This window comes from Eurosta solidaginis, chromosome 4 (assembly GCF_040869045.1).
Source record: "Eurosta solidaginis isolate ZX-2024a chromosome 4, ASM4086904v1, whole genome shotgun sequence".
NCBI classification, from domain to species: domain Eukaryota; kingdom Metazoa; phylum Arthropoda; class Insecta; order Diptera; family Tephritidae; genus Eurosta; species Eurosta solidaginis.
Genome location: NC_090322.1, coordinates 60,745,961 through 60,768,217, shown reverse-complemented (window position 1 = coordinate 60,768,217; position 22,257 = coordinate 60,745,961). Strand labels below are relative to the sequence as shown.

Here is a 22,257-nt window from a genome sequence, read left to right as displayed (position 1 = left end):
ATGGCAGGCATACCTTCCGCGAGTATAGTCTAACCCCCTAACCCGCTGGGGGAGTAAAAGTTAGTGAATAGCGCTGATGAACTATTGTACATACTCCCCTTTTTCTTCATTTGCTTTGCCCCTATACCATCGTCGCTGTGTCACCTGGTTGTGACGTTAAGAGTTGCAAAGATCGATTGTAAAAAAAAGTTCTAAATTATAGGTAATAAAAACAACAGCAAGCACGAGGTTCTATGATCTTATATAAAAAAATCTCTACGTGGTCTTTCTCTTTTTCACAGCTTAGGTCTATTTTTATATGTGTATGTATGTATGTTAAATAATTTTTATTCGGAAAATATGAAAATTGTTGTTTCATTTATTTTGGTCCCAACATTTCGGCCGGTTTGACCCATTCCTCGAATTGTTCGGCCGTTAGGTATCCCAGGTTGATGGCTTCCTCTTTTAAAGTTGTGCCATTCTTGTGGGCAGTCTTTGCAATTTTGGCAGCTTTATCGTAACCAATGTGTGGGTTTAATGCTGTGACTAACATCAATGACTCAGCCATAATCTTTCCGATACGGTCACGATTCGCTTGTATGCCATTAACACAATTGGAAGTAAATGTGCGGGAGCCATCAGCTGTTAAGTAATTTAAATAAAAAAAAGAGTATAAGTACATGCATACATACTACTATGAAAATATGTGTTTCATTTAACTTACATAGTAAACGAATAGATCGCAGCACATTCGATACAATTAATGGTTTGAAAACATTCAACTCGAAGTGGCCATTGGAGCCACCGACAGTTACCGCCACATGATTGCCCATCACTTGTGCTGCCAACATGGTAAGTGATTCACATTGTGTTGGATTCACTTTTCCCGGCATAATCGAACTGCCAGGTTCGTTTTCTGGCAACATAAGCTCACCTAAACCGCAACGTGGTCCAGAACCAAGAAAACGTATATCGTTACCAATTTTCATCAAACTAACCGCAATCGTATTCAAAACACCATGCACCTCCACCATAGCATCGCGTGCTGCCAACGCTTCAAATTTATTTGGTGCCGATACAAATGGCAATTTTGTAAGTTCGGCAATACGCTTAGCACATTTCTCTGCAAATCCTATACGTGTATTTAGACCAGTACCAACAGCAGTGCCGCCCAATGCGAGCTCATAAACGCGCGGTAAAACAGCATCGATACGATCAAGCGCATAAGCCGCTTGTTGTGCATATGCGCTAAACTCTTGGCCCAATGTTAGTGGCACAGCGTCCATTGTGTGCGTGCGTCCAATTTTAATAATATCATTAAATTCATTGGATTTAGCTTTAAGAGCATCATGTAGTATTTTTATCGCTGGTTTTAAATTGTTATTTAATTCTAAGGCGACCGAAATATGTATGGCTGTGGGGAAGGTGTCATTCGAGCTCTGCGATTTATTCACGTGATCATTGGGATGTACGGGAGTTTTTGATCCCAATTCGCCACCCAACAGTTCAATGGCACGGTTGCTAATCACCTATAAAATAAACACCATACACGTATTTTATTTGATAAATCAATCAAAAAAAAGATAAAAGCGCAAATAATCCCTACGTGAAAAGTGAAACTTGATGCATGACGCAATAAAACCAGACAGGTGAAGTCGGTAGCACAACAAAAAAAAAAAAAACTTGACGGCCCTCATAATCCGGTCATAAATTTTAAAGAAGTACGGAGGCATAATTAGTGGTACTATTTTGCTACATTATACTTTAGTAATGTAATGTGCGGAAACAAGCCAACCTCGATATATCTCCACATTAGGAGCGGGGACATGAAAGGAAAGAGAAAAAAGAAGAAATTGGAAAACAAAGTTGGAGGGAAGTCGGAAAAGTAAAGAAAACAAAAGGAAGATGGAGAGCAAGAATAAGGGTAATGGTTTGAGACAAAGTAGTAACATGAGGTTAATAGGAAGATTATGAATGAGGATAACATTAAGAGTAAAAGTGAGAGTTAGACTTGGATAAGAGCAAGAGCGAAAGAGTAAGATGAAAAGTGGAAATATTTACGCAAGAATGAAAGGGATGGAAATTGAATGGACCGATTAAGGTAAACTAGAAAATGCAAAGGGCAGAGGAAATAAGACAGGAAAAGGGTTCGACAGAGGAGAGGTAGGTGGATAGATAGAGAAAATTAAAACAATATCTGTCGCATTTGACCATACGACTGGGAGTTTACAGGGTTAGCCAAAGCTGTTTAAAATAAAGTTCTGATAAGCCAAAGTTTTTTTTTCCATCAGGTAAATCTATAAGATCCGATTTGTCGAAGCATCTTTGCTGTAAAACCACGGCCGCTAAATATTTTTACACCAGCCAACTCTTTCTGCTCCATTAGCAAACCTCGACGCTTGGTTTACACAGATAAATGTTGGGTCTTGGGACCGTATACCGTCCAGAGTTTTCGTATAAGTATCTGATAGACAACTTCATGACATTGTTCCAGATCGTCAACCATCTCATTGACGTCAGCAGTATACATCCATATTCCTTAGCTGTGTACAATGTGATACTCTGCAGATCCAGCCATTTAGTTGCGTTGACTTAAACTTCTCTATTTCCTCTCAGGAAAAACAAACAAATCCTACCACAAAAGGAAATACAGGGCCCGTATCGTGTGTTACGATTCGTATCGGAATCCATTCTTCACTCAATTTATAAATATGAAACTGCCAAACTATTTATAAAAGTTATGATAAATTACAAATCCAACTAGTATGCGAAGTCTGTAGTTTACATATCGCTCATTTGCTGCAACGTCGTCATAACTCAAAAAACACAATTTTCCAGGAGAGCCATTCAAAAATTTTAACTGCCCTATGTTGCGAATATAAAGCATATTTTCATTTTTATAACACGCACTAAATTTTTAATTGATCAGGAAGATTTTTTATACAACATAGATCATGATATTGGGTACGTTTATATGTTATTAACTCAAGTCATGTTTTTTGAGTTATGACGACGTTGCAGCAAATGAGCGATATGTGGTTATTCGTCATGATTCAATTGAGTCAAAACTTGACTTCGATAGGAATCGTAACACACGATACGGGCCCAGACCGCAGTTATTTGAAAAAATTTGTCAAAAATGTATGACTTTAACCCCTGATGTCAATTTAACTCTGAGTTAAAAAGTTAACTTGTAATTCTGCAAGTGGGTCTTATATGCTGAAAGAAGTTAGAAATATAGTGAGATAAATTACAATTTGAAAACCTAATAAGAAGTGAACTGGATTTCATAAATTGTGTGGAACGCATTTCCATACCATACACTGTAAAATGTTTCCACTAAGCTCACTAAAACTATCTTACCACAGCTAAGGACATACTCAGCTGCACTACACTCCGGTGCAAAAGATTCTTTGCATGTATTCTTATGGAGCAATTCATACTTAGCGGCAGCAGAATGGCGCGGCGTGTGGCCATGAGCGGCAACGTTGTTCAAATTGGCAAACCTGCCGCGGGTATTTTCTAAGCACCCTAGCCCGCTGGGGTCCTTGTGAGTAACCTTTAGGCTTGGCGACCATATAGGGGCCGCGCAGCATGCAATCGGCCGGTCAATTGTTTTGTCTTTACGTCAAGTGGCGTCGTCAGAAGATTTGAGGATTTTATTAAGGTTCTGGATTTTAGGTAAAATTGCGGTTGCATGCTCGCCAAAATGTAGATCCCGATCGAATGTCACACGCAGTATTTTTGGGTATAAGATAGTCGGTAGCGTAATGCCATCGACGTGGATGACCGATATGGTTGACATTTACCGTGTCCATGTTCAGACCAATTCTAAATATTCTCGCGGAATTTTGTTCTCGCAGATTTTTTTATTCTCGCGGAAAAATTCCTCCAATTCTTTTCTCCTAGGGAGAAGAATAATTGGGGAATAGGAATTTCGAATTTTCGAAGTCAGCTGTTTTGTCAATTGAAATTTCGTTGCGCATTTCTTATTTTATTTAAAAAATTGTAAAGTTTAATCATTGTTGCCAATTTGTTTGAAATTAAGAAATAAGGTATAAACAATGCACGTTATTGCATTTCATGTCGTATTCACTGAAATGAGTAATGAATTGGTGCCACAGCAACATCAACAGAGGAGCATAAGAAGAAAACCGGCGAGATAACACAAATACGCCGGAGTTGCCTGCATTCATTCTGCAAAGCAATTTTCTGGCGGCCAAGTCGAGTTGAGTTCGCCTTTCGCCATATGCTAAGATCTATTTAAGCCTTCTTAAAAAATCCTTGCGCAATGTCTGGATGGCTGCATCAAATATGCGAAGAGCTCTTCCGTTGCTTATGATATACTTTTCGACTTAAAATAAAGAATATTGTGGTTGTATTAACAGTGAGAATATTGTGGTAGAACGTAAATACATATTTTAGCACAAATTTGTACAAATAAGTGTTTTTTCTTAAAATAACCAATTTCCTTTAACTATTTTGATGCATTCCCTTTAATTTAACTAGTGAAAAAACTCCTATGAAATGGCAGAGAAATCTCCCTCTACCTCACATTCATAATACCTACTTTTCTCCCATAACCGGTTTCCGCTTTTTCGAACATTGTTCAGAATAGGAGGAAAGGGAGAAGTGAAAAAACTCACAAGGAATTTTTATTTAGAATACGAAGAATGGGAGAAGGGAAAAAACTCGCACGGAATTTTCGTTTAGAATAGGGCTGGTTATAAATAAGGATGACAGCAAGTACCTCGTCTTGTCCTCATTTACCACAACACCAACTTTTTTACTTCTTTATCTTATCCAGTTTTTTATGTGTAATGTTATTTAGAAGCACCAAGGGGCAGATATAAACTTTCAGGTAAACATGTGTGATTGAAGCTTAGGTGAATTATTAAATTTTAGATAAAAAGCAAATAATCACCCTGGTGACTATTACCACAACATGCGGTTCAGATGTTTCACCTCAACAAGTATTTTCAAATACTCACCTCATTCACATTCATATTAGTTTGTGTGCCTGAACCTGTCTGCCAGATGACCAAGGGAAAATGAGCTTCATACAATGCACCTGATATAACATCGTCAGCAGCTTTGGAAATGGCATCGCTAATCTTAGCATCGAGGCCGAATTCCTTGTTAACCTCTGCGGCAGCTTTTTTCAAGATTCCCATCGCTTGAATAACCGGTTGCTTAAGTGATACAAATTTGTGTTAAACGCTTTTAAATGAGGAAGCACATAAATTGTTGATAATTAGATTTTAATTACGAAATCATACCGGCATACGTTCAGATGAACCACCAATGGGAAAATTTATTTTGGAACGCATTGTTTGGGCGCCATAATACTTGTCAGCGGGAACTTTTAGTTCGCCAAATGTGTCTGATTCTACGCGATAAGCTTCTGATGCCTGAAATAAATACATAAATGAAAATTGACACATATTAAACAATTAATGTAAAGCAAAATGTATTTGTATATACCATAGCTGGGGGTAGTGCACTAAATTTTGATTGCATTAAACATTCATAACCATTACTTTATATTAGAAAAATTTTAGTGAGCACTATATTACTATAGTGATAAAGCTGCCTTTTACCACTACGACCAAAAAAAAATGGATTGCAGTAATTTTATTTTTTCACTACCACTGAAAAAACAATAAATATCATTATTGAAGTTTTCTATACTCTATATATATATATATATATACTATATATATTCTATATAACTCGTCACGTAAAAACATTATTTTCGGATTATGACATACGTGAACGTACTACTTCGTTCGTAATTTTGAATCTCAACATCCGTGACGAGTGACTGAACGTATGCGTTACGTTGCACCTTCATTCGAACAAAAACTGGCGATCGTATACACACAAATTTCATTGAAAATGTAGGAAAATTGTTAAAATAGATGAATAAATGAAATATTATAACAAATTTCAAACTCTTATTATTAACAAATGTCGAATTCAAACAAGCTTAATCCGCTTTGGTATCGGCTTGCTTCAAATTTAACTTCTCCAGAAAGTAACTAAACGCTTCTTAAGTTAAGCGAAATCTCTTCAAGAAACTGCAATAATTTTTTGTTACAAAGAAATAATAGATAAATGATATATTTACCCTTTGTTCGATAAGTCCAAAGGGCTACTGCGCTCTCTTAACCGCCTTCGGACTACCTTTTCATCGTCTTCGCTATTACTCGAGCTCAAGCAAAACAATAAAGTTGGATCCATCGCAGGTATTTACTTTATTTTTTATATTTTTGGCAACCAATTTGACAGTTCAAAATATATTTTGAGCTAAAAATACCATCCAACCTAATGTGGATAGTAAAATTTATTGTGAATTGAAAATAAATTACATTCCGTTTACCATCGTATTGTAACGAAAATTAGCAACACTAAGGGATACTATCATCTCTAAGCCAATACTAAGCAGTGACTTGTATGTACATCAATAAATCAATCATTATGTCTATACATATGTCCATACAAGCAGCGGATAGCAATGCACAAACACATGCATATATCTGAGATACTCCCAAAAGTAGGCGATAATTTGTGCAAGTATCACTCACATATACACGCGCATATGAGAAGGTATAAAGGTAGTTATAGCTGGTAACTAACTAGTAAATTCTAGAAATAGAACCGTCTAGAAATATACCAACGAGGAAATCAAACTGTATAAAAACAGCAACAGTTGAGGCACGAAAATCAGATTGATTTAAGCAAGCTATCAGTTGCGAAGTATAGGTGTTATTGTTAAGTACTTTCAAGTAGTCTAATAAAGACCATTCTTGCATTATTCAATATTGGAGTTATTTATTCAACAGTTTAGTGATTCGAACGTTAGCAGAAGATTTGGAATAAGCGGAATTTCACTAAATTCGTTACAGTATGTTTTAATCGCATTTTGTTTATACGTTTGACGTATCACGCAATTTTCTTTCGTATGGTTGCCGATCCGTGATCGTATGTTACGATTCGTCCCCTGGACATATTTTCACTACGTACCATGTTATACGATCACGTATCGAAAAGCAATTTCACTCAAACGATAAATATGAATCTGCCAAAAGAGTCGTAAAAATGATAATAAGTTATGAATCTGATGAGTACCATTTCACATATTTCCCTCAACCGATTAACCATTTCAGAACTATTGCGATTTAAAAAATTTATTTCGATTACGGATCGAACACGATAACGGTCCAGCTTTTAAATTTTAGTGAAACATTTTTCAGCTTCACCACCACCATAGCTGAGTGAGGCTAATACTTTTTGCATTACCAATCAACTGTGAGTGAAGGCTGGTGTGTTAATGCGCTACCCCCATCTATGGTATATACAAACATACGTAACACATGTACATATTTTTATATGTGTCTTAAACTATAAAATTCTTATTTTTCTCTCTTACCATCCTGGTACCGTTCTATATCTCAGCAAAGTTGTTTTACTACTAAATGTTCAGTCGCTGTGGCAGTAAAGTTTAACAGAAATTATATTGAGCAGTGTATGTACAAATGTTTGTAGATAAGCAAAGGAAAAAATAGAATTTCGCAGTTTACTCAATATATTATCTTTTGTTCTTGGTGCTTGTATCACTGAGAGGCCGAAGGAATTGTAATCGCAAGTTTTTTCAAATAGATCTATTGTTGAAAGCTTAATTCCAACATAGGGGACTGTATTACAGTAGCGCTATAAATACGAGGGCTGATCAAAAAAAATTTGCGTCAAGTGAAACTTCTCTTTGTGAAAGTCGTATTGTTATTACATAATTTACTTATTCGTCTTATATGTATAGCCGGGGCACCTAAATATAGAACTGGCCGATAAAAAAAGATGTTTAAGCCATATTTGTTAAACCTAGTTTACATATAACGAGAACACCTTAATTTTGGCATTTAACTCCTCCTGATCGGTAATTATTAAACTAGATTTCCCACATAAATTTTTCGTTTGATTATCGGTAATTATGAACAAATTTTAAATATGCCGATTTTTCCCCTAGATTCAGATCCATCTCTAGGGTGCAAATTCTAAATGGAAGCACGAAATAAAAGATAATGCGCGGTATCCACATCACACAAAAGCGTTTAGGAAAAATTTTGCCATTTTCAGCCGAACAATTTTGACATTTTCTTTACCTCTCTGTTTTCAATGAGGAGGCGTCACATCTCTGTAAGACACTAAAGTCAGAGTTAGCAATGCATTCGAAGAAAATGGCGCTTATTCATGCTCAATATAAAATAGGTCCTAAAGATACCTGGTTCGAATTCGAGCTCAAGGCTTATAGCTTTAATTTTTATGATAATTATCCTTTTTTATTGATCATTATCTGGAATGCCAATGGCCTTTCCAAGCATTTACTTGAAATAAAGGCATTATTCCAGACCCACAATATAGACAAACTTCTCATATCTGAGACCCACTTCACTGATAAAAGCTACTTTGAAGTCCCCAAATATAAGTTTTATAACACAAAACACCCAGATAACAAAGCACATGCTGGATCAGGTATCCTAATAAGGAGCATATTAAGCATTGTAATACAAACTTGTACCGCACGAATGCTATCCAAGCCACTAATGTTACTGTCGAAGACTCGAATGGCCCAATTACGCTCTCAGCTCTCTATATCCCACCCAGACACGCTATCACTGCGGAAGAGTATGAACATTTCTTTAAAACTCTTGGAAATCGATTCTTATAAATAAAAAAAAATAAATGTAAGGTGCGATAACCTCCGAAGAGATCTAAGGCCGAGCTTCTCCTCCAATTTGCGTCGTGCTCCTCTTGATTTTCACTACAAATTGGCCGAACGGGACCTACATGTTTTATGCCGACTCCGAACGGCATCTGCAAGGCAGATGATTTTTCACTGAGAGCTTTTCATGGCAGAAATACACCCAGAGCGCTTGCCAAACACTGCCGAGGGGCGACCCCGCTTAGAAAAATTTTCTTCTAATTTAAAAACCTTATTTCTAAAATTTTGATGTTGCTTTGCCCGGGAGTTGAACCCAGGGCATACGGTGTGATAGGCGGAGCACGCTACCATCACACCACGGTGGCCGCCCATACGAATGGAGAATAACGAATGGGCAAAAAGTGATGTTGAGAAAGCAAACACTTTCGCACGCCACCTAAAACTAGTATTCACCCCGCATGATATTGAACCCCCACTAAGAATAACTAAGGAAGTGGAAATCACCTTAGGTCATCCATATCAAATGGACCCACCCATAAAAAAATTCTCAATATCGGAGGTAAAAACCGTAATTGCAAAACTCAAGCCAAAAAAAGCTCCGGGCTACGGCCTTATCAATGGCACTATTCTAAATAATTTACCCCACGAAGGCATACAATTCTTGACACAATTGTTTAATGCAGTACTAAAAACTCAATTCATACCCCCACAGTGGAAAGTTTCGCAGATGAAAATGATTCTGAAACCCGGAAAGCCAGTTAATACAGTTGCATCTTACAGACCTATTAGTCTACTGCCTATCGTTTCAAAAGTCATGGAAGTTCTCTTCCTTAAAAGACTCTTGCCCATAACAGAATTGCGTAAAATCATACCCAATCACCAGTTTGGCTTCAGAAGATGGCACGGAACAATTGAGCAGGTTCACAGACTCACCGAACAAATATACGATGCTTTTGAGAAGAAAAAATACTGCACAGCTGCTTTTCTAGATATTTCACAAGCTTTTGATCGCGTATGGCATGACGGACTTCTCTATAAGGCAAAATACACCCTCGCTATAAACTACTTCTTATTTATACAATCATATTGTTATGGTCCATTTGGGAGGGTCACCTTTGGAACGCACCTAGCGGCTAGTGATAGCAAACAAAAAGGTGCCATGGAAATTTTTAACGAAATGAACACTAGATGTCGCCACCGCCGCGGGAAGCCATTTTTCCAAAAGAAAGGAAACGCGCTGTTTCCGGGAAAAAGAAAGAAATCGAGAATTGACAGCGCCAGCGAGCAGAAAAAATCGCGTCAAAGAAAAATTAATTATTCCTCAAATTTACCTAAAATTCCAGGATAAAAAGCGCGTTGGCAAACGCGTTGTCTATTAGTTGTGGAAAAAATAGCATCAAACTAGAGCAGCAGAAAAAGCAAAAAAACAATTGAAGAAGCAGCACTTGAAAGCAGATCGTTTTCCCTTTTGCGTTGCTCTTGATGTTGCGTTTTCCGCAAGCGTTGAAGAAATTGTAATTTGCAAGTGTTTGAATAATAAACCATTGCAAAATATATTAAGTTAGCCCAATAACAACGACGTGCTTGTAATTGCTTTAATTTTTGGACAAAAGTGTAAACCCGATTATAATAACGGTACTAGACTTGCAAAGTGCTGATTTGGGAGCACGATTAAATGAAAGGGGGGAGAGCGACGGTATTCACTCGTTTCATCTCTTTGCTGCCAATCAATCCGTTAGAGCCTCCATCCCTTTTAAAGCCTCGTACACAAGCACCACCACGGTAAAACAATCGTTCATATATTAATATTTATACAAAGTGTTATTCTGCACGAGGAGACAACTTCCGCGATTTCTGCGCCTACTGAAGATCTTACTTTCGTCGTAAGCTCGTTTAGGTGTTAATACCAATACGACCTTACTTCAATGCAATCATCATCATAATTTTAAGCAGCGAATGGTCGTGGTAGCAATAATCTTCGTAGGCAACAACAAGGCCAACCACCACATCAACAACGTAGCAATCCATTGAATTACCAAGCGGGAGGTAATGCCAACGGTGCGTATGCTCCTAAACAACCTAAATATCAACAGCGCGAGTGGCTCTGAAACACCAGCTACAACCACACCAGCAGGGCCGCCTCATATAGGCCTGTTGCAACATCCACATTAGTAACAACAATCAGCGGGGCCGCCTCATATAGGCCTGCTGCAACATCCACATTGGTAACAACAACCAGCGGGGCCGCCCCGTATAGGCCTGCTGCAACATCAACTTTATAACAACACCAGCAGGGGCGACAGGCATAGGCCTGCTGCAACAGTACCGGTAACGACAACTTACTAGCAACGACAACAGGAACCACATCTAATGGGTGAGTCCGTTCCAATACACATCTTTGGAGAGAAAATAAGTACATACGTGCTTATATACTTGCACTAGGTATAGTTATATATATGTAGGGGCATATACGTACTTATAAATACATAAGCAATAACAAATACATACCTGCATATATACCTGTATCTAACACAAGTATATTTGTGTATAATCTTGGGCGCCATCTGTTATGGTTTACGCATTTACTAAGGGGACAGCAAGGTTGGCAAGGAACCAACCCAGCCGACATGACTAGCCACAGTGCACACAAGATCATGTCGACTGCCTTCCTTGCTGCTACCTTAGTAAATGCGTAAACCATAACAATATCTAAAAGATCGTTATTTCTTCGTTAAACAAGGTGTGGAGCAGACTTCCCTTTATGAGTGCTTAGCAGGCGTCCCGCAATGCAGTGTAATGGGCCCAATACTTTATCTACTTTACACGTATGACCTCCCAATAGCAGAAGGCGTCACTATAGGCACGTTTGCCGATGATACTGAGGTGTTGGCCGTTGATCCTAACCCTAGCGTGGCTTCACTCAAGCTCCAAGGAAGTTTAAATAAAATTACCCTTGGCTGAAGGAATGTGGGATCAAATCCAACGAATCAAAATCCGTTCAAGTGACGTTTACTACCAGACGTAACACTTGCCCACCCGTTAAACTCAACGATATTAATATACCACAAAGCGACGAAACAAAGTACCTTGGTATGCACCTTGACAGAAAATTAACTTGGAGGACCCACATATTCAACAAAAGAAAAGCCCTTGTTATCAAACTAAGAAATCTGTACTGGCTTATGAACTGAAATTCACAATTATCAGTTGATAACAAAGTCCTGCTTTACTCAGCCATCATAAAACCCATTTGGACATATGGAATACAACTGTGGGGAACTGCAGCAAACTCAAACATAGAAATTCTCCAAAGATTCCAATCGAAAATCCTTAGAATGATTGTAAACGCACCCTACTATGTGACTAACAACCGGCTACACTGGGATCTAAAGGTTCCAACAATAGCTGAAGAAATTAAAAACATGCTATTTCATACAACACGAGGCTTCTAACTCACCACAACCCATTCATTCTAGCCCTGTCAGCAAGACCAACTAATTTCACGCGCCTGAAAAGAAAGTCAATCACAGATCTTCAACACTGATGAATTCTTAAAAAAATAGTTGCACTACTGAGAGCAATCCATCCATGCCCATCAAATTTATTATGTTTAATTAATTATGAATTACTTTTAAAAAACCAAACATTTTTACTAATGTACAGGCAGATGCCTTTAACCACTCAGCCATATGAATGCCCCGCTACTCGCTTTGCAATTGGTCTCTAAGTATTGCTTTTTTGCTTATATGCTTTTTAATCCTAATTGTGCGTTAAGAGCTTAGTAACATTGGATTTTTATAGTGGTGCTATTACGCCATCTATTGCAAATGACTGTTCGATATTTGTTTACTGTGAATTACTTTTTGATATTTCCATGTGCTCTTGGCTTGATTAACAATTGTTTTGGCTTTTATAAGCCACTTGATAATGGATTCCTGGTTCGAATTCGAGCTCAAGGCCTATGGCAATAATTTGTATGATGTTGTTGTTGTAGCAGTGCTTCGCCCCATCCAATAGGTGCGACCGATCACAAATTGTCATCAATATCCTCTAACGGGAGTCCAAGGAAACTTGATGTTTCAACAGGGGTGGACCATAATGAGAGGGGTCTTAGAGGCGTTGGTGTCATGTGGGGACACATTGCAAGCAGGGCATACATTTTGTATGTCGGGTTGATTCTGAATAGGTAAGAGTTTAACCTGTTACAGTATTCAGATCGAAGTTGAGCGAGAGTTACTCGCGTCTCCCTAGGGAGAGTGCGTTCCTCTTCTGATAGTTTTGGGTATTGTTCTTTGAGTACAGCATTCACCGAGTTCACTGAGGACGTGCTTGTGTTTTTCAGCTTAATACGGCTGTGTTCTCAGATGTCATATTTCCTCATAATGCTTACGGAATTGACTCATTAAGCCTCTGGGCGGTGTAGGCTTATCAATCAGATGTCTGTTGAGATTCCCAGGTTTCTGGGTATTCAACAGGAACTGTTTGGTTAGCATTTCATTTCTCTCCCTAATGGGGAGTATTCTCGTCTCATTATGTAGATGGTGTTCTGGGGACATAAGAAAACCCGTGGCGGTTCTGAGGGCGGTATTTTGGCAGGCCTGTAACTTCTTCCAGTGAGTAGTCTTTAGGCTTGGCGACCATATCGGGGACGCGTAGCATGCAATCGGCTGGCCAATTGCTTTGTAAGTGGTAATAAGCGTTTCTTTATCTTTACCCCAAGTATTGCCAGCAAGAGATTTGAGGATTTTATTGTATGTATGAATGTAGATCCTGATGAAACGTCACACCCAAGGTTTTGGGGTGTAAGACAGTCTGTAGCGTAGTGTCATTGACGTGGATGTTCAAAATGGTCGACATTTGGGACGTCCATGCTGTAAATAAGGTCGCCAATGATTTAGTCGGTGATAATGTCAAAGCTCGTCGATCTGTGGGCCTGGGCCTGTGGCCATTATTGTGCAGTCGTCGGCGTAGGAAACGATAGTGACTACTTCTGGTGGCTAAGGTAGCTTTGATATGTAGAAGTTAAACAAAAGTGGGGATAGGACACCACCCTGTGGCATCCCTTGTTTAATACTTATTGGTTTTGATGTTTCGTTTCTAAATTGCACAGATGCCTGCCGACCCCCCAGATAATTTGCAATCCACCATTTAAGACTTGGGGGAAGGGTATATCCTTCCAGGTCTTGCAGTAACGTGCCATGGTTGACCGTATCAAAAGCTTTTGATAGGTCTGACTCAACGAGTACTGTTCTATGGTGGGGATTTTGATTTAAACCGCAATTTATCTGGGTGCTAATGGCGTTTAGCGCGGTGGTGGTGCTATGGAGTTTTCTAAAGCCATGCTGATGACAGGCTAGCTGCAAATTTTCTTTGAAGTAGGGGGCAAAATGGCTTCGAGCGTCTTGGCTACTGGCGATAGGAGAGATATCGGGCGATATGATCCTCCTGGTTGCCCAGGCTTTAGTAACGGGACCACCTTGGCCATTTTCCATATTTCGGGAATGACAAAGGTGGAAAGAGACAGGTTGAAGACCTGCGCTAAATATTTGAAACCCTCTTCCCTAGGTTTTTAAGCATCGGCATGGCTATGCCGTCTGGGCCCACTGCTTTGGATGGTTTAGCATGACCGATGGCATCCTCAACCTCTTTGGCAGTGATGGTAATTGGAGACGCGCTGAATTTATGTTTATCTGCGTGTCTGTTGGCCCTCCGCCTATCTTTGTCGACCGTAGAATGCATTATATATTGTAGGCAGAAAGCGCTCCCGCATTTTTTCGTATCCGACAGCACTTAATCGGCGATGGAAATTTTGTCATTGTGCTTAGACGGATTCGATTGGGACTTTACGGTGGACCAAAGCTTACCTACACCGGCAGAGAGGTTACAACTACTTAGATGCTCCTCCCATTTCGCCCGCTTGTGTTCATCCACAAGCAATCTGATGCGTTGGTTTACATCCCTTATTTGGGGGTCGCCGGGATCGAGCTGTCTTATAAGGTCACGTTCTCTTACTAGATTTGCGGCTTCCACCGGAAAATGAGCCGATGCGGACCAGTGACCTTGCGGAAAGCACGTTCCCCTTGGCGAGCATCAGTCGGGATAGGGAGAGAAGCAAAGCGACTGTCTGAAAAGAATTTGTACTCATCCCACTTGCCTTTTTTAAAGTTTATGAAAGTACGTTTTTCGGTGACGATGAAGTCGGCGGTGCGCTTAAGCGAAATAAGTATAGGCAGGTGGTCAGATGCCAATGTTACCATCGGCTGTCAGTTGATGCAGTTTACGAGTCCTGCGGTCACGATTGATAAATCTGGCGAACTGTGACAGCTTCCTACTATACGAGTGGGGGCGTCTTCGTTTATTGTGTAGAACGTCGTTTCTTCTATTTGATCCGCCAACATCTCACCCCTGCTGTCCGCCTGCAAGTTTGAATGCCATAGGTTATGATGGGCATTGAAATCGCCTAAGATAATGCGATTATCGCGAGTGAGTAGTGCTCTGATATTAGGGCGGTATCCACTGGGGCAACAGGTGGCAGGAGGGATGTAGATGTTGATGATTTCTAGGATTACATCGCCTGACCGGACAGATAAGTCGTGGCGTTATAAGACACTGTCCCTGCGACCGATGTCGGGATTAAATATATTATATTGTACTGAGTGTTGCATGATAAACGCGAGACCGCCTCCATTTCCGCTCTCGCTATCTTTTTTGTGGATATTATACCCAGAACAGGTCTGCAGAGCAGATCTTGCTGTGAGTTTAGTCTCTTGAATCGCAGCGATGCGGATGTTATGCCGTTTCATGAAGGCTGAAGCCTGGGCCACAAAAGCTTTCTAAAAGTTACGTCGGGTTTTGGGATCTAGCCCAGAGCAACCTGTCCGATGAAACCATCCCTTGCACGTGACACACTGACAAGAGTATGGCCGTCCTAAAAAGATTATTTTTCGGCAAACGCAGCAAAACCATTTCTCACGACAGGTGTCAGAAGGACGCCGATTGGGTTCGATACCTTCCCGGCGCAGGAGAGTATGGCGCAGTCCCGCCGCAAGGATTTGCTGGGAGGATGACAATTTGTGGGAGGGACGCAACAAATTAAATGGGATTACAGTGAAACGACAGCCCTTGGTCGGGAAAAATCCCGAGTCGCTCAGGTACATAGAACCGGCTGCCTTATTGTATGATAACTATTTTTGTTTTAATGTTTAATTTTTTTTGACTTTTTTCCGACTTTGATTTTTAAGGTTTTTTTCATGATCTACTAAAAAAATTTTCATTTGATTGTAAAATTTTCTTGTAGCGTTTTTAGCGGACATTTTTGGGTCGGAAAGGGTATACATATGAACATTTTTTTAGTTGTTGTTGTTGTTGTTGTTGTAGCGATAATGTTGCTCCCCGAAGGCTTTGGGGAGTGTTATCGATTTGATGGTCCTTTGCCGGATACAGATCCGGTACGCTCCGGTAACACAGCTCCATTAAGGTGCTAGCCCGACCATCTTGGGAACGATTTATGTGGCCACATTAAACCTTCAGGCCATTCCCTCCCTCCCCACCCCCAAGTTCCACGAGCTTGGGTCGCCAGAGCTTCGTCTGTTAGTGAAACAGGATTCGCCGCCGATAGGTGAGGTTGACAATTGGGTTTGAAGAAGCTATATATTGCGCTGGCAACATGAAGGGTTGCGCTACACAGCCCCTTGAATCTGGTATTTTCTTCTTTCTTACGACAGGCATACCTATCGCGGGTATATTCTGATCCCCTGACCCGCTGGGGTCATTTTTTTTTTTTTTTAGTAGGTCTGCGTAGTGGAACTTTTTTTCCTGAGCCGAAATCCTGTTGAAAAATCGATGGCGCGATATCGGTTAACTTTCGTCCATACAAATCGACCCACTCTAATGTACATATATAGATAACGGCTAGAGGTGTGAAACCCTGCATAATTTATTCAGTGCAAGGTTGTGCAAACTGGTTTTCACTCATAAAAATGTTCTATATACATATATTTGCCCAATTGTGGCTGAACTACAACTGTTCATTTTACGACATACAAATACACATACATACATACATATATTATTTTGTATATGCATAAATAACTGTTTTTAAAAAATAATTGCAAGGAACGCCAAACAAAAATTAGTTAAGATTTTTTTTTGTATGCCATAATGAGTGATTTTAATCGAGCTTATAGAGGTATTTTCATTTTAAAAGTGATAATTTGTGGTATGGATAATTTAATTTTAATTATTTTATATTTTTCTATAACAGATCCAAAATCACCATTGCAGCCTCTAACGCCACTTTCTGTTAACCATAACTTTAGTTTTAATATAGGGGGTGATGGTGGCTTAAAGCCTTGGATTGATCAATTTGATATTAAACGTGGTAAACGTCAATTAAAATCATTTTTTAGCCCTCAACCACAACCGCAACAAAAACAACAACCTTGCGGCACTCCTAACATATGCGTTATTCGTTCCCCTGCAGCGTCAGGATGTCAATTTGGAGCCGAAAACGCTTCTCGTTTGCCTATTACATCGCCAATGCCTATTAAAAAAAACGGTTTGTTTTCGTTTAAAAGTCCGCAAATTGTTGTTCCACGGGGCCAGCATTCATCAAACGTCGAACCGAGCCAAAAATTGGTAGAAGTGTTGAAAAGAGTTGGTATGCTAAAGTATTGGAGTTTATTTAAACTAAATGGTATAAATTTTGACACATTCCAAAGGCTCACATGCCGAGATTTTGAAGAATTGGGTATAGATAAACCTAAACATCTGAATCTATTACTTCAAGGTGTGGAATTGGCACGTTCAATGTAGATTTGTTCGTACAGTTTTGTGAGATTTGGCAAATATTTCTTTCTGGATTTGTTAATGGAACCGGAAAAACATCCTATAAGTGTAATATTATATAAACAGAGTTTAACCTTGTATTTATAATTGAAATGTACTAAAAAAGCTAAAAAAACTTAACTTTTGTTTGTTTATGTTTGGTTTGGTCCCTTCAAACATGCTAAGTGCGCTCAGAATAAGGAATGACTTCAAACCATGTCAGGAATGTGAAACTCAGAAATATGATCATATAGAAGTCAGTGCCCATATACCTATTACGATCCGTGATTGATACTTAGTTTTCGAATCGCAATTGCTCTAAAATGGTGGCACGGACTAACGACACATGTGAACTAGCGACAAATAATACTCGGTAGATCCATAACTTATTACAATTTTTAGAAATATGTAGTTTGAGTGAAAACCATTACCAGGGTCCAGAAAACCATCAAAATAAGAGTGTATTTGTTCCGATAAATATTTATTTCAAAAAATACTTATCGTTTTAAAAACTAAGGAGCATTGACAAACATTTTTTTTTCACAATCTACTCCTCCCAAGGTGAATCTATACAAGGTGCTGGCAAAGTGAATTCAAAGCCAATTCGCAGTGCGAAGGAATGTCAGGTCAAAAGAAAATTAGCATTGACTTCCTTTAACTGACATCTTGTAGTGAATCGCCCCTACAATCATGGTTCAACTATATACAGGTTGGCTCATCTGTAAAGCAACAAAATATGTCTGTTCAAAATGTCAAAATCTGTGTTTGGTGTTGGTGCGAATGGTATGGAATGGAAACATAAAACTTAGCAGTTTTTGTATGTGTAAGTAAAATGTTGCCAATGGTTTGGTTTCATTTTGAGTTTGCCATCTACTTTTGACAATCCCTTCGACCATGCAATGACATAAATAAAATCAGCTGATGAGATGAGCCAACCTGTACATAATTGAACCATGCCTACAATATAGCACAGGAGAATATCAGATACCCTAAAGTATTATTATTTGTTTTTCGAATTTCAAAAAAGTCACAGATATTTCAATTAATATGAAAAAAGCTTTCAAAATAACTTAACCCAATAAATATTTTTTTAAGTCATCCGAAATTATTTTTATAAATGTTTACTTTATTCGAGTCTTCAAAAATAATTATTTAGGAATTTTTTTGTCAAAAGCCTTGATATAATAATTTGCGACGATGAAATTCGTTTTACAGACTTCAAATTTTTTGTTTTTCCATTTATGTTACAAATAAGTCTTGCATATAATTAGGTACCGAGTTGGAATATGACTTGTGGTATGCTGTAACAGGATTTCTGTAATCCTATGGACTGAACGAGTTCGTTGAATATTTTTAGAGTTAATTTGTGTCTTGTGTGGAACCGAAGCCAATGCTGGAGATCAAGATGGATAGGTTGAAGTTGAATTTGTTACCTAGATATTGTCGAGCGTTGCCACAACCATTTAAAAAAAAATTGTTAATATTTATTTTAGGTCTACCTAAAAGATTGGTTCTCTATAATCTTAGCATTTCATCTTTACAAATTACAGAGATATCTCCATATATGTGCCTCCAATACACCTTATTGTACTTTTATATTGAAAGTGGGCGTGGTTGTTTTCGAATCCATAGGAACGATCGCGAAGAGGTATGGCACCCACCACACCTTGCAATACATTATATTTCAACACAACATCAACCGCAGTGCCAGAACCTCAAAAAACCAAGGCATAATATTCGGTCCGGTGATGTTGCCCTAGAAATAATTGGAATCTATATTTCCCCTGCCACCTGCTGTCCTAGAGGCTTACCTAGTGGCGAAAGCCGTCTTGTTCTTGGCCATCCGACAGGCAGGAAGCTAGCACAGCAAATAGACGATACGAATTTCTGCACGTTAAATAGCAAATTTCTCACCTACCCGTGGCGAATCCTGTTTCTTTAGCAGCCGAGGCTCTGGCGACCACAAATTCCTCATGGAACTATGGAGTGCGGGGCAGGATAGCCTAGAAGGTTCAATGTAGTCATATTAAATCGTGCCCGAGATGGTCGGGCTTGTACCTTAATGGTGCTTGATACCGGATTTATATCATCCGACAAAGCACCATCAACATCGATAACACTCCCCAAAACCTTCAGGGAATGTCGTTATCGCTACAACAACAATTACAACAAAAGGTAACTATCACAGCTCGCCAGACATTTCTATCGTCAGCGCAGGGCTCTTAACTGCGTCGAATGGCTGTCGGTGCTTACATTAGCATCTGACCACCTGCCCATACTCCTTTCAATACAGCGACCTGCTAATTTTATCACCTCTGAAAAGCAGACTTTTCTTAATTTCAAAAAAGCTAACTGGGAGCTAACCGTTTCCGAGATGGTCGGGCTACTGGGTTTATATCCGACAAAGGACCATCAACATCGATAACACTACCCAAAACCTTCGGAAAGTGTCTTTATTGATAATACGATAGCAACAACCGCGCTAAACACTCAGATAAATTACGGGCTAAATTAGGAAAACCCCATCACAGGACGGCTCTCGTGGCTTTTGACACAGTCAACCACGGCATGCTACTCCAAGACAAAGAAGGCTTACTCCTTCTAAAAAGATGGACTTCATATAATTTGAATGGTCGGCAAGCGTCTGTTTAATTTAGCAACGAAACCTCAAATACTAGGAGAATTAAACAGGGGTACCACAGAAGGGTGTCCTATCCCCGCTTCTGTTCAATTTCTACATATCAAACCTCCCTTCCAGAAGGGGTTACAATCATTTCCTATACCGCAGCATTTTGACAGGTCTGTGGCCTTATCCAGTATGAGATTTAAGACCAGGCGACCAAACGGGTGACGCGTAGCTCATGAGCGGCCGACCAATTGATTTGTACGTGCTTATCAACGTTTCCTTATCTTTTCCCCAGGTGCTGTCGGCAAGTGACTTGAGGATTTTGTTGCGACTTTGTACTTTATATACAATTTCGGGGCATGGGCCTTGGAGGTTAGAGTATTATCAAACGCTACCCCAAAGATCATTGGGTGACTGACAGTCGGTAGTGTGACACCATCGACATGAACGTCCAATATTTGCGACATCTGTTCCTTCCTCGTCGTAAACAGAGTGGCCGTGGATTTTGTCGGTGATAATGCCAGGTTGCGCGAGGTGAGGAAACTGGAAAGGTTGGGAAGATAGCTGTTTAATTTAGAAACTAATTGATCAGTTAAAAGGCCAGGTCCTGTTGCCATAATCGTGCAGTCGTCGGCATAGGAAATGATTGTAAAAAAATCTTCGAATCGCTTGCCGGTAGCACCTGGGGGAAAGATAAAGAAACGTTACTGGTTTGGCCCTAAGCCAAATCCGATTACCGTTTTTGCAAGGACACGCCCAGTGGGCCCCGTTATTAATATACAATATCCGACCCTTGCAGAAGAAAGAAACACACTAACAAAGGAGACACCAGTCACCCTGGCCCAACTTCGTTCTGGATACTGTAACAGGTTAAACTCTTACTTGTATGGAATTAACCCCGACATAGGTAATGAATGTTCTGCATGCGCCGTGTTCCCACATTACACCAACTATCTTTTCAATTGTAATGTGGAACCCATACCTCTAACACCAATCTCCCTATGGTCCGCCCCTGTTGAAACTGCCAGTTTCCTTGGACTCCCGATAGAGTACTTTGATGACAATATGTGAGTGTTCGTACCACCCCCAGCGGGTTAGGGGGTCAGAATATACCCGCGGCAAGTATGACTGTCGTAAGAGGCGACTAAAATACTAAATTGGTTCAAGGAGTTGTGTAGCACAACCCTTACAAGGGGTTGCCAGCGCAATATGTGGCTTCCCCAACCCAATTGTCAACCTCTCTTACCCGTGGCGAATCTCGTTTCTTTAACAGTTTTAGGAGGTTGGAGGGCGGGATGGCCCAGAAGATTTCATGTGGTTATACTAAATCGGTCCCGAGATGGCCGGGCTTGGTACCTTGGTGCTTGTTACCGGAACGTACCGGATCTGCTTCCGGCAAAGGACCATTAACATCGAAAACACTCCCCCAAGGCCTTCGGGGAGTGTCCTTACCGCTACAACAACAACAACACCCACCATCTTTTCAATTGTATTTTCTAATTGCCCCTGAATATCATCTATATCGTAAAGCAAAAGAGCTCATCATAAAGGAGCACGAAGAAATGCTGAACAGCCAATTTATGCTAAATTGCCACAAACCGGGACACCCTAGCAAACAGCTGTTTGATCTCACAAATCACACACAGAAGATTGCGCATTTAAACAAAATATCAGCTGTTTTTTATGGGCAATTCATACGTCATTTTCTTTTAGCTCTTGTTTTTCTCAATCTTTCTTTCAATCGCTCAAGCAGTCAACTGTGAGGTAGATGTGCAGAACGAAGCAATTTTTAACTCGTGAATGCGCAATCTGGGTAGGTGATTTGTGGTTTGATCTAACCCCGCCTGTTGTTGTTGTTGTATTAACGATAACGACACTCCCTGAAGGCTGTGGGGAGTGTTATCGATGTTGATGGTCCTTTGCCGGATATAGATCCGGTACGTTCCGGTAACAAAGCACCATTAAGGTAGTAGCCCGACCATCTCGGGAACGATTTATATGACCACATTAAACCTTCTAGGCCATACAGCCCTCTCCACCCCCTAGTTCCATGAGGAACTTGGCGTCGCCAGAGCCTCGACTGTTAATGAAAGAGGAGAAAATA

At 39.8% G+C, this 22,257-nt stretch overlaps 2 protein-coding genes across 2 annotated transcripts in view; one reads left to right on the top strand and one right to left on the bottom strand.

Annotated features, from left to right (window-relative positions):
* Positions 1-222: 222 nt before the first annotated feature.
* The window catches only part of LOC137249867 (fumarate hydratase, mitochondrial-like), a 63,320-nt gene continuing 41,285 nt past the window's right edge, over positions 223-22,257 (bottom strand). The window contains exons 2-5 of the mRNA XM_067781853.1: positions 5,259-5,390; positions 4,971-5,171; positions 704-1,508; positions 223-621 (exon numbers count right to left, since the gene is read on the bottom strand). Of these exons, the coding sequence (XP_067637954.1) occupies positions 359-621; positions 704-1,508; positions 4,971-5,171; positions 5,259-5,390 (1,401 nt within the window). The 3' untranslated portion in view covers positions 223-358. The remainder of the gene's footprint in view (positions 622-703; positions 1,509-4,970; positions 5,172-5,258; positions 5,391-22,257) is intronic.
* On the top strand, positions 16,637-17,663 carry LOC137249868 (uncharacterized). The gene is made up of 2 exons (XM_067781854.1): positions 16,637-16,889; positions 16,965-17,663. The coding sequence occupies exons 1-2, from the start codon at positions 16,862-16,864 to the stop codon at positions 17,513-17,515; spliced, it is 579 nt and encodes a 192-aa protein (XP_067637955.1). The 5' UTR covers positions 16,637-16,861; the 3' UTR covers positions 17,516-17,663.